The 18091-nt window shown below is 38.6% G+C and overlaps 1 protein-coding gene across 2 annotated transcripts in view; it reads left to right on the top strand.

Moving 5' to 3' along the window:
* The window catches only part of ATAD2 (ATPase family AAA domain containing 2), a 29969-nt gene extending 12245 nt beyond the window's left edge, over positions 1–17724 (top strand). For both annotated transcript variants that reach the window (XM_079299773.1, XM_079299772.1), the window contains exons 13-28: positions 584–672; positions 1014–1173; positions 2541–2631; positions 3066–3380; positions 4329–4434; positions 5730–5913; positions 7372–7557; positions 8805–8940; positions 9092–9288; positions 10512–10671; positions 11029–11151; positions 11246–11386; positions 12507–12857; positions 13536–13660; positions 15288–15416; positions 16795–17724. In XM_079299773.1, coding sequence (XP_079155899.1) covers positions 584–672; positions 1014–1173; positions 2541–2631; positions 3066–3380; positions 4329–4434; positions 5730–5913; positions 7372–7557; positions 8805–8940; positions 9092–9288; positions 10512–10671; positions 11029–11151; positions 11246–11386; positions 12507–12857; positions 13536–13660; positions 15288–15416; positions 16795–16833 — 2532 coding nt within the window. In that variant the 3' untranslated portion in view covers positions 16834–17724. The remainder of the gene's footprint in view (positions 1–583; positions 673–1013; positions 1174–2540; positions 2632–3065; positions 3381–4328; positions 4435–5729; positions 5914–7371; positions 7558–8804; positions 8941–9091; positions 9289–10511; positions 10672–11028; positions 11152–11245; positions 11387–12506; positions 12858–13535; positions 13661–15287; positions 15417–16794) is intronic.
* Positions 17725–18091: the final 367 nt, after the last annotated feature.

Here is an 18091-nt window from a genome sequence, read left to right as displayed (position 1 = left end):
TTTCTGTGGTCAAAAACAATTCTTTTTTTTGTCAACTCTTTCCATTGAAGTGGGATTGTCAGTGTTTCCTTTTTCAGTAACATTTTTAGAGGCTTGAAGTCTTTTGAGATGCATAAAGAAAAGTTAGTAAAGCAGTCAAGAGAACTTTGCAAAGCAACACACCTCCTTGCCTAAGGAAAGAAAAATTCAAACAGCTGCAAAAAGAAGGTTTCAAGAAGTGGTGACTTTTGATCAGAGGAAAACAAATGCAGGCTGAAAGCATGGTTATTTTCAAATTGGTAGCAAAGGTTGCTTCCAGAACCTGTAATACAGTTATGTCCTGGCTGTGTTCTTGGTGATTGACAAATACCTGTAAAAACCAGTGGTGTGATTTGTTTCCTGTCACCCATCTCAGTGGGTTAACCTATGCTCCTGCCTTCTGTTACTCAGGACACTTCACTACTTTAGATCAATGAGTAGAAATCCCTGGTGCTGGTCTGAAAAATCTACTTCCAGTGACTTTACAGCCACAGTGGTGTTTGTGCATTTCTCCTCCAAATAGTGCTGTTTTCCTGATGTCAATATTCCTCTGTTTTCACTGTAGGCCTACCAGATGCGACCTTCAATTATTTTCTTTGATGAGATCGATGGTCTTGCTCCTGTACGGTCCAGTAAACAAGACCAAGTTCATAGGTGGGGCATTTTTTGTATTAACATAGAAGCTGCTTCAGCTTTGTGAAAAGAAGATCACAACCTATTTAATTTGATGTGACACATTCATTTATCCTGAAAACTAGTAATTCAGTACTACTTAATTTCAGATAATCTTTAAATAGTAAATAAAAACAATTTGGTGAACTTTATACCAGCACAAGGTCTGTGTTACCTTATTTATTTTGTTATGTCTTAAAATGATTTGTCTTTTTCTAGTCAGCGTTTTATCAATAGGAGCTTGTCCTTTCTGAGTGAGCATTGATAGTTATGTGGAAGTGAAGAAAATTAACTACTGAGTAAAATCTGTGTTGTTCTCTTAGCTCTGTTGTATCAACACTGCTGGCACTTATGGATGGCTTAGACAGCAGAGGAGAGGTTGTGGTAATTGGAGCCACCAACAGGCTGGATTCTATAGATCCTGCTTTACGAAGACCGGGACGCTTCGATCGAGAGTTTCTCTTCAGCTTGCCAAACAAAGAGGTCAGAGCTTCAATTCAACCTTGGTGCTTAATGTGGCAGTCCATCTTTGTGACAAACCCCTGCAACACAGCAGGATCATAGAGCAGTGAAAGTCTCCTCAGTATTGTACTTCTTGGACAAACGAGGGCTCACTGGAGAGTCTGTGCTGTACTGTGGAGGGCAGACCTGGCACTGAATATATATCATTAAGATGATTGTAATAGGTAGTTAGTCCTCTAATTATTAGTTTTAGTTTCACTGCAACCAGTGAAGAAAATGGGGTGCTGCTACTCACTGAAATGTTTAAAAATTACTTTATGAATTAGCTAAGAAGTACTGCTGTAGCACTGTGAAATTGAAAGAAATAGTGTGCAGACAAGAATTCTTTTCTAGTAACAAACTTTGATCCAGGCTGGTGCTGGAACCAATTAAGTATTTTAGGAACTGATGTTCTTACTGGTACTCAGTAATAGGGACTTGGACAAAAATGTGAAGTCACTGCACAGGTGCAGGGCTAGGAAAGCTTCTAGTGCAATGACAATAGCCAATGAAAAAAATATTGTGGGTGGGGGTAGTGAGCAAAACTGGAATGCAGTTTTTGTGTTTTCTTTCTGGCTATTACTGATAGTTCTTTCTTGTAGTACTTTTTGGAAAGTGCTGAATTGATTGCTGGTAAAAGTGCACTCAAGAGTGCATTGAATGCAAACATTTTTCTCCAGTTTTTATCTGGTCTCAGGAGCAGGGGAGAAGGTGCCATGAAACAGATCTAATACACACTTCCTCACTGTGCAAGAATTTTGGAAATCTGCCAGTAGTAGTCCATGTTACCACTAAGTAGTTCAGTGAAAGTCCTGCTAAGATCAGAGATGGGGATATGCAACATTTGACATTTTCTGGATGACTGACAGTAATTTGAGTCATAATTATTGTTCTACTTGGTAGTAACAGTAGCAACTGGGAATGGAGTGTTAGGACTGTTTTCCTTGCATGAGCTATCAGAAGAACAAATTTGATGAACTAGTGAGACTGCCACGATGACATTTTGCTGAATTTGAGAGTTTTCTGTAAAAAATTGTTTGCAGTTAAGTTTGGAATTTTTTACTACAGTGTTTTCTTCTGGATCTCACACTTGTGAAAACTTGTTTTTTATGAAAGATGCAAATGCCTTTTACTTCATTGCAGCCTCCAGCAAGAGTTTAATGTAACAAATTTAGAACTAGGAAATTTCCTGCATGAAAAAACAGCATTTTAACTGCCCCTTAAAATACTTCAGAGTTTGGCAGATAAGAAAAGTATTTGTATTGGTGTGAGGGTTTTGGAGGTTTTGTGTTGTGGTTGTTTTAAGAGAAAATTTAGGGCAAACTAAAATGCAAGTGTTCTGTTTTCAGGCAAGAAAAGAGATTTTCAAAATTCACACACGAGACTGGACCCTGAGGCCACTGGACAAGTTTCTTGAAGAGCTGGCTGAGAAATGTGTTGGTGAGTTTGAAAACACTGCTGGTTACTGCATGATTGAGTCATGGGGAAGCGGAGCTTGTTCCAGGCAGTACTTGAGCTCTTGTGCCTTGGTGCTGAGGGGGAGGCAGGGATGTATCTGGTGTGTCTTGGGAGCAAACCAAGACAGATGCTGCTTTCAGGTCTGGTTTGGGCTTTTTTTTCAGAAAACTAAATGGGTTTAGACCATCTTTCCCAGGGGTAAAGTTTTACTAGGGGACTGCTTCCTTAGTGCAGGATATCAGGCTGTGAGACACATGTCAAAACTTCTCTGCAGTGCACTAATTCTTTAAATTATCTCTTACCGTTAGTTTTTGGCTGCATGCAAAATCTTTTATTGTTGCACTTTAGAAATCTTGGCCTTGACTTTGATGTTGCCTGAACCTGACATCACATTTCATTCTGGTTGTGTTGATTAGGATACTGTGGTGCTGATATTAAAGCCTTATGTGCTGAAGCTGCACTCTGTGCTCTGCGCCGCCGCTATCCTCAGATCTATGAAAGGAGCGAGAAACTGGAGTTAGACATCGCTTCGATTAAAATAACAGCAAAGGATTTTGTCATGGCCATGCAGAAGACTGTGCCAGCTTCACAGAGGGCTGTGGCTTCACCTGGCCGAGCACTATCACCTATTTTAAAACCACTACTAGAAAACACATTGAAAAGAATTCTACAAGCCTTACAGAGAGTATTTCCCCATGCAGAGCTTGCACTGAAGAAGGACCAACAGCAAGGTATAACAACATCCACTTGTTTAGAATTCTGCTAGAGCAAAAGCTTCTGATATCTGCTATAACACACTTAAACCTCTCAGCCGTAATGACATTTCAGTTTATAACCTAGATGTGCAGAGTGCTGGCTGGGACCTGTGAGTGACTTGCAATACAGTGTTTTAGTAGTTGTACTTTAGAGCTTGGCTTCCATAGCATAGATGAGCTCATGCTCCTGACTGTATCAGCCTTGATCAGGTTTAGTTTGTCAGTTGGTGAGAATAAATCAATATTGATACACTATCTCTTGTTTAATGAAGGTCTGTGAATAGTTAGTTACTATGATAATCTCTGGAGAGTGTTCTTCCAGGATCACTCCTAGTAGATCTGGGATTGTTTGCAATTATGAGAGGCAGGGACCCACCAGTACATTGAAAGCACTGGGGCTGGGATTTGAATAGTTGTGCTATCTCTCTATTGTCCACCTCCCATAATCTCCTCCTCTCATGATGTTTGAGGAGCCTTATTTAGAAATTGTGTGGGTCTTTATATTATGACTAACTAGTTCTGGACAAATGGAAGTCTGTGGTCATTACATTCACTTAATTTCCTCATATCTGATGGGAGAACCTGTTCCAAAAAAGCAGTGGTCTCATTGGGTTTTTCAGGTGTCCAGGAAGTACAGTTGTTCTTAATCAATTTATTCCAAGAAGAAAAAAACTCCCAAGTTTTTGTCAACAGAGATGCAAATTGTGGGACATAGGACAACTTTGTAGAAACTCTGCAATCTCCTTAGAGCTGTGGTAGAATGAGCCCTTCAGAGAATAGAATTCAATGTGTGGCCTCAAACAAAATACAAGAAAGTACAAGGTTTCCTGCTCTGATTTCAAAGGTGTATTAGTGCAAGAGTGAGATTTGAACTATTCAAATCAACAAAGTCAGCAAAGGTCTCATCTTTAAATCCCATTTTAGGGAATGATGTGATTGACAGTGAAGAGGAATCACCATCAATCTTTGAAGAGAATCCAACTCGGAAAATGCCTGATTGTGAAAAGGCAGAATTCCTCACTTTAAACAGGTCTTGTTTGCCCCCTTGATCTTTATATTTTTAAGATGGCTGGGTGTGTAAACTGTTTTGTTGTGTGGGGTACTGGATGAAGGAGTGATGGGTGTGTGGGGGTTGGTCAATATTTGCAAGAAGTGTAAAGATCCAGCTGGGTTCTAAATGTCCTAACCAAATACACTGACTGCCCTGGCCCATCAAACTGACTGGCCCAGCCCTATTTGCCTAAGTCAAAGTGATCCACAGATTATTAGAACATATTGATTTAATCCAAAGTTTCAAGACCCAAAAAATGTGCTGTGTGCCCTTCTAGCTTAAAAAACTGTAAGGATTTGTGTTGCCATCTTTTGCTCTTCTGCCTTCCAAGATTGTTAAATCTGAAATAAAATTGAGAATGGCTTGATAAAACACCACAAGAAACTTAAATAATGTCTGCATTTGGTACCTTTAACCTACAAAGTTTGTTAATCCTTTAATGTTTTATTGTAAAAGTTGTATAAATTAACAGCTGAAGCAGTAGATTGTCATCACTGTTGGGTCAGTTATTCTTCTCCCTTTCTATTGCTGTGCTGTCCAGAAAGTGTGACCTTCTGAGCTTGGTCTCTATGACCTATGACTTCAGCAAGTAAAGGTACAAATCTTGAGGTAGAAAAGCCCACAGACCTCTTCACAAGCATGTTTCATGCTCATAAAACAAGATGATTAGGAAATTAATAGACAATTCAAAGAGGAAAACATAGAAGTAATTTAACTAATCCAATTGTGTGCTTCTTCAGATACAGCTAATGTGTTTCAGTGCCTACATTAATTTCTTTTTTATAAAAATGTTGGTTTGCTTCTTCCTTGCCACCATCTCCAGGCACTACAGCCAAACTTTAGCTAAATTTGGCAGGTGTAGAGATCTGAGTTTCTTGAAGTCAATACCCATTAAAAATGATTGTGTACATGGAGTGAAGAGAACCAAATTCTTTGGTGCGTGGAAAAGAATTGTTCAACCCCATATCAGGTCACTGAGCAGTTGTGTATTTGGCTGGACAGCTTCCCTGAAGGATTTAAGAGCTCTTACTTAACCCAGCTAAAGGAATGGCAGACATGCTGGGGGCTGGCAGGATTTCTTAGTGGAGGCATAGTACGAGTTTTTTGAGAAAATAGGCTTTGATAGTCTTCCTGATCACAGACTAGCTTATTATTTAGTGAAACATGGAGTGTATTTACAAAAATTAAAAAAAAAAACATATAGGAAAAAACTTCAACATCTGTGTGTCTATTAATCACTTGTTTTTAAGCTTGTTTTCTTCTTCCTGTTGTAGAAATCCTCGTTGCCAGCCAACATCTTTCAGGCCACGGTTCTTATTAGTTGAAGATCCAGGCTGTGGGCAGGCTTTTCATCTGGCACCTGCAGTAATCCATGCCCTGGAGAAGTTTCCTGTTTATACATTAGACCTGCCTGCTTTGTTTGTTAGCATCACATCCCCAGAAGAAACATGTGCACAGGTATCTTTTTTTTTCTTGTTAATCTGGTAGGACTCTTAAACTGAATGTAAACTGTATATGAACTTGTGAAATAAGCAAAATTTGCTGTTAATGGAATATGGTTGGAATATGCTCTTATGTTTACTTCTGTCTGGGAATCCATGTTTTTTCTAGATGGAATGATACTGCATAAGGATGTTACACATAGGCATGCTTTCCATTTGAAAGGAAGCAGTGAGGGTGTTGCTAGCAGCTCAGGAAGATGGGAGGTACTGCTAATAAAATCCTGCTGGTCTGTGTTGGAACCAGGAAGTTTTCATTGCTGCTTAAGCCTCTCTGCTCTCAGTAGATGGCTCTGCATCAGCCTGACAGCATCATGGACCTTCTGAAGCCCTGTTTTTTATCCTATTCATAGGACAGTCAAGGTGTGGGGGGAAAAGGTTTATTTTTTTACATATACAGCTTGCAGTACGTGCAGAAAAGGAATTAAAATTCATATAAAACTTAGATTGTTACACTGGTGTGCTTTCCATCTCTAGAAAAAGTGCTGGTTTTTCTTCTTTTTTAGTTTTAGGCTGGGAATACATGTTGTTGTTTAGCAACATGTTGGCAACTGTATTAAAATATTTTGACCTTGAGTAGCAGCACGGGAGAGCTGTAGGAGTCAGGACAGACACATTCCATGGCTGATTTGTCGGATAGGAGAAGCTCTTTTCCTTTTATTATGTGATGGCTGCATCTGTGGACAAGTAACCACCCTGTGTAGTGACTGCCTGGATATACCATGTGTGCTTCCCACCTTCTGACAGGAACTCTCTGAATATTGTTAATCTGAGAGGCCACATGGAGAAATTTGTCACTTCCCTCTGGCAGTAGATGTATTTTGCCTCCTGTGATTGAGGTGCCATCTGTAAGCAGTGGCTTGTGGTCTTCCAAAGCATGTCATCTGGTCTGATGGATCCTTTGGTTGTAAGAAGTTGTGATTTAGCTCTTCAGGCAAACAAAAGAATGGTCACCTCTTATCAAATGTGCTTGAAATTTATGCATTTTAAGCAGGCTTCTCACATAAGTCTTTGTGTCTGTGCTCCACCCTGTGTTGGGTATGTGCCTGCTCTGAACTGAAATTGATATGGTTGCAGGTGTGTGGCAATTTCTCCAGGCTAATAATCTTGCTGAAGGACTAGTCTTGTTTTTTCAGGCATACCACCAGATTGGCAGAGTGCTGAAGCTCTTTAGGAGATCTTACACTGAAGTAGTTTTGAACTTGGGCAGATTCAAGTCTGTTTCTGTGTGGCCATGCCCGTGTTTGAATCAAAGTGAAAACTTCACTTAATTGTTTAGGAGTAGTTAATTTATTGGTTTGTCTCGATGTTTTAGCTTCATGCACTCCTATTTCATAAGCTAGTTTGACTGATGTGAGTTATTTAGTATCCTGTTCTACAGGATGTAGTTTTCTTATCTGAGCTTTTGTTTTGCCAGTTGATGCGAGAAGCCCAAAGAACAGCACCAAGTATCATTTATGTCCCACAAATCACTTTGTGGTGGGAGACTGTTGGAACTACAGTGAAAGCTGTTTTTATGACACTACTGCAGAACATTCCAACGTTTGCTCCAGTTCTGCTCCTTGCAACAACTGATGTGAAACATGGAGATCTCCCAGAAGAGGTATTTATCAATACTTTGTTCCCCTCTTCATTTTTTGCTTGTTAGCTTATAACTCCTTGAAGCATGTGCCACTCTAAAGCGAATTCATATTATTTAGGCACCCAAACCTTCTTAAAAGTCTCTTAAAATTTACTTAGACCAAACAATACTGAAAGCATTTGTCTAAAGTGTTTTCTGAGTAAAAAGATTGACTTCAATTCAACTCACCCTTCTCACACACTGGTGCTTATTAGACAGATGTACAAATTTGCTTCAGGCTATCATTTTGGTGACTGCAAAATGATGAGGTGTGTGCTTAGTGAAGAATCTACAGTGCTTGAGATAGGAAAGAGATATTTTTACTGGAAAAATACAGTGGTCACACTGTTATTGATGGAATGGCATTTCAAACTTAAAGAATTTTATTATTTCAGTTTTTCTTTTCATCTGGTATGTGAAAATTTGGTATACTGAAAAGATAAACTCCAACTTCCATTTAAGCAACTTGGTAATCAATTTTTAGTTGTGTTCCTTAACAAAATTAGTAAGGCAACCTGCTGAGCTTTCTAGACATTTGTGGTGGTACTATCTCCCCCCTCAAGCTGCACTGAGATTTCAGAAACAACATCAGAGTATTAAAGGAAGGTATTCAAAATGTGAATATGATGCTCTGATTATTTTGTCTTGGTAGCAAAAGTTTTTTTGCTGTTAATAAATGCTTTCTAAAGTAAGAAATGAAATTACTTCCATACCCTTTGGTAATAGAGATGGAAAAACAGAGTACAACCTCGAAATACGCAACTTTAGACATTTCATTTAAATTAAGTGAAAACAAAATTTTAAAAGCTACCTTAACAAAAAGCTGGCACTTATGTGTTGAACCTTGCCCATTCTATAGCTGCCATAAAGATTTGGGCTAAAGAATAGAAAGGCAGATCCATACAAAATAACCAGCCTTGAAAGTGGTGACTGTCAACACTTTCTCAGTGGTTTATCACATCTTTTTTTCATGGAGCCTAAACTTTAGATGGTATTATTTCTCAGAGCAGGTGCTTTAATTTGCCATGCTATGAGAATGTAGCCTTTTAAAGCTACATTTAAGCTTACATTAAAGTCAAGAAGATGACTTTACATAGCTTATCTTACCTGGATGGGTATTCAGTTTAGTTTAGAAAGGTAGTCACCTTTTTGGAATAGAATACTAAAAAAAAAATACAAAAAATGTGTCTAGCCTTATATGCAAAATATCTTTTCTCCTCATGCTTTAGATAAAAGCTTTATTTAATAATGATTGTGAAGAAGTTTTCAAAATTCAGTGGCCTACCTGTGCTGAAAGAAGAAGTTTTTTTGAGGATTTAGTTTTGAAGCAAGCTGCTGAACCTCCTGCATCAAAAAACAACTCAGGTGAGGTTTTCAAAGTATAAAACCTTGTTAGTAGTAAGTTAACAGCTCATACAATACAGTGTTTCCTTTGGGGGTAATTTTCTATCAATTACTTTTCATTTGCTTATGTTTGAGTACCATAAATTGACTAAAATTTTCCAATTAATTTAAGCTCGGCGGCCATTGGAAGTTTTGCCTGTAGCACCACCACCTAAGCCTCGCCAGCTGACAGAGGAAGAAATGAAACAACTGGAGGAGCAGGAAGAGGATACATTGCGTGAACTGAGGATTTACTTAAGGGATGTGACCCACAGACTTGTCATTGACAGACGTTTCAGGGCATTCACAAAGCCTGTTGACCCAGAGGAGGTAAATTAGTGTTCATGTACAATACCATTATAGCTGTGAGTATTCACAATTTCTGTGTGTGTTCCCCAGTTTTTGTGTGCTCTCTCTAGGAAGGTTTATCTTTGTCTTTAGGATTGTAGTATTATCAATCTCCAGAGAAGTGAATTTTTGTTTTGCTTATACTTTTTTTTTACTCTTTGGGTCACTCAAATGTCTTCTTTGAGTGTTTGCTGAAGTCCCTGTGTTCCTTCTGAAACCTCTTTAAAACTTGAGAGCATTTCTATTAGAAAGGTCACCCAACAAGGATCATCTAGTCCAAGTGCCAATTACATCAAATACCAACTCAGTTTACTCTTGAAAAGGCTTTGATATGTTGGTGTATCACAGCACTAAAAAGGAGAGATCTCTTTTTCTCTGTAATTATATACAGTACTTCTAGGGCTGTTTTGATAAGGCCTAAAGCTCTTTAATTATCTGTCAATAGTTCTTGCAAGAATTGGACTAGAATCAGCAATTTGTCAGATTTTCAGATTCTGTTCTCAGGGGGATTTCCTTGCTACAAGATCAACCATAAAGACTTTTTTTTTTCTTCCTCCCATATGCTTCTCATTGAATTCCCTAAATAAGTGTAGGCTGGGGCACATACTTGCAGGTCAGCTGGAGATTTGAAATAGCATTGCATTTCCACAAGGTCCTGTTTCCCCAAATGTCCACTGACTTATTTCCTCTCCTTGTAGCTTCTAGATCTGAATAATCTAAACAAACATGGATGTCCTCATCTGAGCTAGTCATTAGGCTTCTTCTATTGTCTGAATAAAAGAAATTGGCACCTCTGGGTCCAGTTATCTCATTCTAGGTGCCTAGGACAGGTGCTTCAAAGGTGCAATTCCTGCAGCCTTTTTCTTGCTACCACAAACAAAGAGAATCTCAGGTGACTTTACTGAGAAATGTTCTTTTGCTGTTATTTTCTGAAAGGAAGTGAAATGAGTCCCACTCTGGATGCTGGTTCACTTCTCTGCACTACTCATTCTTCTCACCTCCCTGTTTCTTTGTTTTCCCTCTTCTAGCCTGTCTCTTCAAGGCCAGCTGAAACAGTCTTTGTTTTCAGTAAACTAATTGGGTAACTTCTGCATCTTTGGGTTGTGTCATATTGGGATTTTTAAGAAGTCCTTTATTTCACTTTATGAAAATAATTTTTGGTAGCTGCTGTGTTAAATCTCTGAGCATGTGTGTTTTCTTTGTAGGTACCTGATTACAATGCTGTTATTAAACAACCCATGGACCTCTCCACAGTTCTGTCCAAGATTGACATGCACCAGTACCCAACTGCAAGAGACTTCCTAAAAGACATTGATCTAATCTGTAGTAATGCTTTAGAGTACAACCCAGTTAAAGATCCTGGAGGTGAGGATGTGATTTTTATCCCTAATTTGTAAAAGATTTAAATGTACAAGTTGATAAATGTCATTTGTGTACAGTAGATGTGGGATTAGATAATTTAAAGATCTCCAGAGAACATTTCTGGCCAGGCTGTGAATGTTGCAGCATCAAATAAACTTACTGGGCATGAAATTGTGATAGACATGTTGATTGAAAGCTACTGCTTTTGCTTTAATAATTAACTTATCAGTTGGCATGCTGAGAAGATTGACTGAGAACCTTTCAGAACCTACCTGTGACAAGAGAAAACTTTTTAAGTAAGCAAAATAAACAGGTTCATTGGCTGGTAGAAAGTCCTCAATTCTGACTGTAAAATTTCAGATCGTCTCCTCAGGCACAGAGCCTGTGCTTTGAGAGATACTGCCTATTCCATAGTGAGGGAGGAAATGGATGAAGAATTTGAACAACGATGCCAAGAAATCAAAGAATCTCGTAAGCAAAGAGGTACATTTTTTGGCACTGAGCATTTAAAGACTTCTCTCAGTATTTGTAACCAGCCCTACAAGACACCATTCTTTACTCTCTTCTTTATTGCAAGGTTCAGACTGTGCTTCCTCTCACTTCTGTGTAATGCCAAAGGAGGACTGTGTTCCTGGATGTAAGAAAACAGATCCAAAGTGTAATGAAAAATTGAAGATGCCAGGAAGGCCTGTGGATGTCAGTACCCCCTATTCTAAAGGCAAGTTATGTTTTACTCAGACTTTTCCTGGAGAAGGTGCTGAAGCCCCTGCTCTTGTGACCTAACAGGTTCCTGTGATGCCTGGTTTTTCATGCCAGAGGCATTGAATTTTTTTAATAAATCCAGAGGTCTTTCATTCAATATGGTTGTGAAGTCCAAGTACAGTGGCTGCTAGACATTGTAAGGCACTGCCCTTGCTAGCCCAACTGATACTTGATGGCTCCTACGTTGCTGCCTCTTAAAGTCAAAAACGTTGTACATGACAATTTCTGGATGCTTACCTAGTTTTTAGTTACATACAACAGTGTTTTCCCCTTCCCTGCTCTCAAACATTAAATTCTATTTCCAGTTGAAGGAGAAAGGGTTGGGAAAAAAAGGGAGCAATAATTGTAGATATATGAAGGAAAGATCATTATTTCTTCAGTTTATCCATTAAAAGGACATGGGGGAAAAATAAAGGGCCTTGTGTCTCTTTCAGTTAAAACTCATGACATGATGTGACATTTCCTGGCCTTGCTGGCATGTCTGAGAATTTTGTCACTGACTTAACCCATAGGCCTTGTGTGGTACTCTGTGAGTACTAAGAATGGTGGTGTTTTCTGGAAGGCAAAGTGACAAGCTTGTATTGAACAAGATTATTGCATTGAACTGAATCAGAAAGCTTATGAGGTGTAAGTCTCTATGGAGGAATTTTTCCTCCAGCAAGTACTCTTTTTTAAAAGTACCTCTTCAGCTCTTCTGATGTGTGTCTAACTTTTGTGAAGTTTACAGATTCTGAGGGCTCTTCTCCAAATGCATTTCTGTTGCTCACGTGTATTATATCACTAAGTTACCTAATAATCTTGCTTTGCAGTAAGACTTCCTGTCTAAAGTAAAACTTCTATCTTTATAACCTTTTGAAGCTGATGGCTTTGTGAATTGAATTCTGTAGCTGGATTTTTAAAAAATCTAGTAGCTAACTGACCCCATTAAATTGCAGCTTTTTCTCTAGGCAGGTGTCTGGGGAGATGGGCAGTGGTACTTAAACTCATTTGGTCATTTTCCTTGTCAGACAAGTAAGATGAGGATGCTTCTTGTTGTAGTAATGCTTTGGATTACATTTCCTTGTATGTCTTTGTAGATAAGTCAAGAAGAAAACGCAGAAGGAATAGAGTGTCTTCAAGTCTTGCAGTGAAGAGGAGGAATATTCAGTTCAATAAAGAGAATAAAATTCCTGAAGACCAAAATGAAGTAGAGAGTAATGAAGAGTCTAGCACAGATTGCAATGAATTTTCTCAGGATACTTTTATTGAAGAACATGAAAATGTACTTCAAGAACGACAGAAAAATGGGACAGAAAATGAAAGAGAGAGAGTTCTCCTTGTGGATAAATCTCCTTCTGGGAAAAAGAGAGAACATTCAGACCTAAGAGAGCAGAGTGAGATGCCAGATTGTCAAAAAGCTGGAACTTCTGAAGATGGAGGTTCAAATAGTAAGTGAAAGATCAAACAGGTCATTTACCCCCTTCTTTCTGAGGAGGGTTCCACTACCTACCAGGTTTTAGCCTTCTTGATTTCTGTTCTCTGTCTCTCAAATTGGTGCACAGTTTCCTGCCTGTACAATGGTGCTGCCCCTCCAGTTATGCTAGCCAAACTCGTGTATTTCTGCAGCTGCTGCATTTCTGATTCTGCAGTTTGTTTTTCAAATGGTGCTTAACTGAAAAACAATCATTGGCTTTCTTTTATTGCATGAGGATCTTTCCAGCAATAATAAGCCTAAGTTAAAAGCTGTACTCCAAGCAGTGTGCACTCAGGGTCATGTGTGGAATACAAGAGTTATGTCCCCGTGTTTCTGATGTAAGATGTGTTTTCTAACCTAAATTACTTTGGAGTTTTACAGTGCAGTGCTGTAATGGCAACAGGATTTTTTTCCCTGTTTTTCCCCTGCCTTTTTGGCTAGTGTTGTTTTTTTGTGTTCAGGTTTCTAGTTTTCATGAAGCAGAGATTTTTTCCAGAAAGGAGGTAGATGTGTCAAGCATTTATCAGTGAAAAATGTTAACAGTTGTCTCTATTGTTGCACGGAAGTTCTCTTCTCCAAGTACAGGGTACTTCACTCATACTGTGTTCCAGAGAAAGAGAAATCTTGACTTAAGAAATTTGTGTTGTTCCAGATTTGTGGGTACACCGTATGACTCGTACAAGATCTTCTCAGGTGGAAGAGAAACAGCTGGGATGCGTTGGGAAGGCAATGAAAACTGGCACACAGAGAGTGTTTGTGGATTACTGTGAACTCAAAGTAAGTTTAAATTTTAATTTTGTTAATACCAAAGTAGGATATTTTCTTGCTACGTACGGAGTTGTAAATTGAGTCACTTGTTAACTAATGCCAATTCAGACAAAGTATGGGAGGAATATATTGCTGGTGAAATAATTCAATCTGTAATGGACTATGACTGTTTCCACAGCTGTTGTAGACTGCTGTTCTTGGTTTTGGTCAACTACATTTTTGGAGACTGGATTATCTCCTGTTTTGAATGGAAAAGGGCTTGTAAGATTTTAAAATAGCCCACTGGCAAACTGGTAGTGCTGATGGTTATTAGTGTCTTGGCACTTTTTATGATGGACTGGGAGGTTGTTTTGGTTTGCTGTTTGCAGATTTTAATTTGTTAGCAGCTGGAAGAGTACTTTGATTTTTAAGCAGAGATGACTTTTAACTTGAAGTTAACAGGTTGACTTAAAGGTTATCCTGGATAAAATACTAATACCTGCTCTGCTCAAATGCTTTCAAAATACAGTAATAGAATTTTGCTTTCATATAGATATGCAGTGTTACAAGGTTTTTCTAGTCCCCTGTAGGAGAGAAGTTATCCTAGGATACATTTGGACAAAGGGTCAGAATTGTACCTTAGCTGCAGGGGATCAGATAAGTTCTTTGCATGAATTGGGAGGGTATATGATCCTGGTCTTCAGGAGATGTTACAGTGAGGAGAATTCAGGAAATTGCCAGGTTGAGGTCCTGGGGGTGGGCCAAACCAGAGGGGGCTGCTGTTTACCTGCCATGATAAGAAATGAAGTGAGAAGGGAGAAATTAACTTTTTTAGACAGGCTTCCTAAGCAAGCAAACTTCATGGGGTTGTGTTCATAGAACAATAGACTATTCTGTGTTGGAAAGGACCTAGAAGGATAGAGTCCAACTCCTGACCCTGCACAGGGCACCCCCAACAATCCTGCCATGTGCTTGAGAGCAATGTCTAAATGTTTATTGAGCTCTGCCAAGCTTAATGCTGGAACCCCTTTCCTTGGTCCTGTTCTACTGACTGACCATGCTCTGGGTGAAGAACTTCTTCCTTACATCTAAGCTAAATTCCCCTTGACACAGCTTCATGCTGCTCCCTTGGGTCCTGTCAATGGTCATGAAAGAGCAAAGATGGATTGGTGCCTGCCCCTCCACTTCCCCATGTGAGGAAGCTGTTGTTCATGTCTGTCTGTGTGAGGAATCCACATGGGTTTCTCTAGAGTCAGGGTGGCAACAGCATGTGCTCTGAAGGTACTATCCACTGGAGAGATGGTACCATAAAGCCCTTACAGAGGTTTCAGCTGTGAGGACAGAACTACAGTCATTAAATGCTTCTTTTAGAAAACTTGATTCCTTAGTATGGGTAGCACTGGGTGAACCTCCAAACTGTAGCTGCTTGGTTTTGTTTGGGCTGTTTATTGTTTGGGGTTTTGGGTTTTTTTGTTTATTTGCTTGATAATAGACCTAGAACTTGATGAACACATACAAGAGTGTGCAGTCAGTTATGTGGCAGCAGTGAAAAAGTTTTGTATGGGAAGTTGGCCATATACCTGTGCCATGTTCTACCTTTTCTGTTTGCAGCTTATCTTGTGCTATTTTGAACTCTGGTTTCCATTTTTTTCTTCAGCGAGTGTTGCATTCTATTGCCGTGGTAACTGAGAACGTCAGTATATTTCGCATGGAAAAACTATATGCTGTCCTTAGCCAGTGCATTTACCAGCATCGGGAAGATGGTGACAAAAATGAGTTACTAAAGGTAATTTTTTTTGTCTTGTAATACTTTGTCATTATTACAGGTGTGTGTGTTATGCATAAATATGTGGGCCCTGTGAACATCATGGTTATTTAGTATTACTCATTGCTGCTTAGTTGCCTGTGTTACAAGATTTGTTCATTACAGTCTGGAAGACATTCCTCCCTATTGCAAAACTATTGTTGCATTTGGCTTAGCTGTTGGCAGTTTCAGCAGGAAAAGGCTTGAAGACGATGGGTCCCCCCCCAGAGCCCTCTCAAAGCAGTTAACCTCAGTCTGTCACCACTCCTGCTCCAGAACCTTTTCAGTGCTGGGGGGGCTGTGAAAGGAGGGTGCTTTTCTCAGTCTGTCACTTCCTCGTTCTCCTCTTGTGGGCAGTCACACATGGTAACACTTGCATAGTAGTCATTCAGTGCTTGAAAAGAAACTAAGTATGAGGCATAACAAGAATAAGAGACTCTAGTCTCTTCAGACATCCTTTTTAGCTAGAACAGCTCAAACATCTTTAATTTCATATATGGGGAGCTAAAGCTAACAAGTCCAAATCCTCTAAGAGAGGATTTCCAAATTTTCAGAACTTGGCAGAAATATTCCACAGGAACCCATGGTCCCAGTCTTACTTTCTCAGTGTTGATTTAGATATGTTGGATATTCAGTCTTCAGCTTCAAAGTCCTCAAATCCATTTGTCTTCCAGGTGGTCATGCATATAGAATAAAATTCTTTTATGTGTCTCAGTCTTCCTTAAAAAGCTGTTGATCTCTCCGGGTCATCTTGATCTCTTCCACATCTATAAAGAGTCAAATCAGATGCTCTTGCTCTGATTGTGCAACAGTGAGGATTACTTGGATTCAGGGATGCCATTCCTGAAAAATACACCCTTCCCTCATCTATCATAATGACAGGATTTAGCATGTTTGTTATCTTGGGGCTTGTAGGCTTTTGTGACAGAACTTGATTTCTTTGTTCTCTGCTTCTTTGAGCTTTAACCAAAGAATATTTCCTATTCAGAGGGATTGCACAAGTCAGTCCAGAAGTAAGTTCTACTGTATGAAGACAGACTTTAACAAGTATTTATTCAGAGTAGAAAAGAACAGTTCAGCTTTTAGCTGTGGCTCTTTGAGAACTGCCTCCTCTAACACCATTGATCCATAGTCTCCTGATACAGATCTCTGCAGTCTTTCTAGACTACTCTCTATTTTGGGTGTATAAGGATGTGTTGGAGCCAGTGAGTACAGAACAGTGATGGTGGTAGCACATGTATTGGCTAAATCATTGCTAACAATTGTGTGCACAGATTTGTGCTTCTTTTAATGAAATAGTAAACAGGGTTCTTAGGTTTGTATTCACACTGACTCCTGGTTTGCCTTTTTTTCTTCTTAGGCAATGAAGAAAGAAATTACAGCCTTCAGTTATCCATGATACTTGATTTCAGCATCCTTGACACACTCAGTAATGTTTTATTTTTTTTTATTGCATGCTGTTTTTTTCTTTGTTCAATAAATACTAGGTCTACATATATATTTATACAAATATATCTTAAAATTTATTAAGAAAGCTCAAATAAAGTCATTTAATGACTTATATTTGATATTTCCCTTTTAGATATGTATATATTAATGTGACTTACTGCTGTGATTGCCTTTGGAACTCAGCAGATCTGAATAGATAATTTCAGTACCTCTGTTTAAAAGAAAATGCAACTTGAAAAGAAAGCAAGATTTACTACTGTAACTTCACCTTAGAAAGTTTAATCATGCTTGTAATAATGACAATACTGGAGAAAAGCATTTTAATACAAATTGTTAGTTCATCAGATGGCATGTAGTTGAATTCAGATGTAAATAGTTTTTTAGTTACCAGGAAAGAACTATATCTGTTGATTACATAAAAGTGAATATATTACTGGTGATAAATATATTGAAGTAAAAACAAAGCAGCACTGTTTTGAAGAAGTGTTTCTCTTCAAACCTGCAGAGAAAATTTATCTGTTAACTTGGTAGTTATTTAAAAAAAAAAAAAGAGAATAAGACAAAGTTTAACTATGAAAACTTTGTAAAAGAGAGTAAAATCTTATATAAATAGTGATAGAACATGTGGCATGACCCTTTGCTCTTCTATTCTGTTCACCTCACATGCACAACATGTGGTGATACTGAATGCCCTCTTTGTGTGTTTGGTATCTTACCTCTGTCACTAGTGTTCTCTTTTTCTCTCCTTTTACTGTGTTTGTTCAAACTTCACTGTGCTATGCAGATTTTTATTTTCTCTGTATTGTTTGGTGGACATTAATAAAAAATTCATCTCTTTCTAGTGGTGGGTTGTCTGCTCTATTTTAATCACAGAACAGTTTTGATCATCGATAATCTTGCATTTAAGACATCATCACAAATACTATGATTTTAAAATAAGAACTGCATGTGATCAGCTTCTTCTCCACGCAGTGTAGGGATTATACAGCAAAGACAAGATCAGGAGAGAGAAAAAAGTTAAAATGAAAATATACATTTTAATGTAAAATATGACATTAAAATGTAATAAATGGACTAATGTCCTTAATTTGCTCTCCTCCTTTGCTGCCATTGCCAATTTCGATGTGACTTGGGGCAGGCAGTTTGAGTGCATCCCCTAAGAGCACTATTTAGAAAACTGACAGGAATTGAGGAACCAGATGCATTTC

The sequence above is a fragment of the Erithacus rubecula genome (genome assembly GCF_903797595.1).
Source record: "Erithacus rubecula genome assembly, chromosome: 3".
Classification (NCBI taxonomy): domain Eukaryota; kingdom Metazoa; phylum Chordata; class Aves; order Passeriformes; family Muscicapidae; genus Erithacus; species Erithacus rubecula.
Note: the sequence above shows the minus strand (reverse complement) of the source record. Positions and strands in the feature narration are given on the sequence as shown.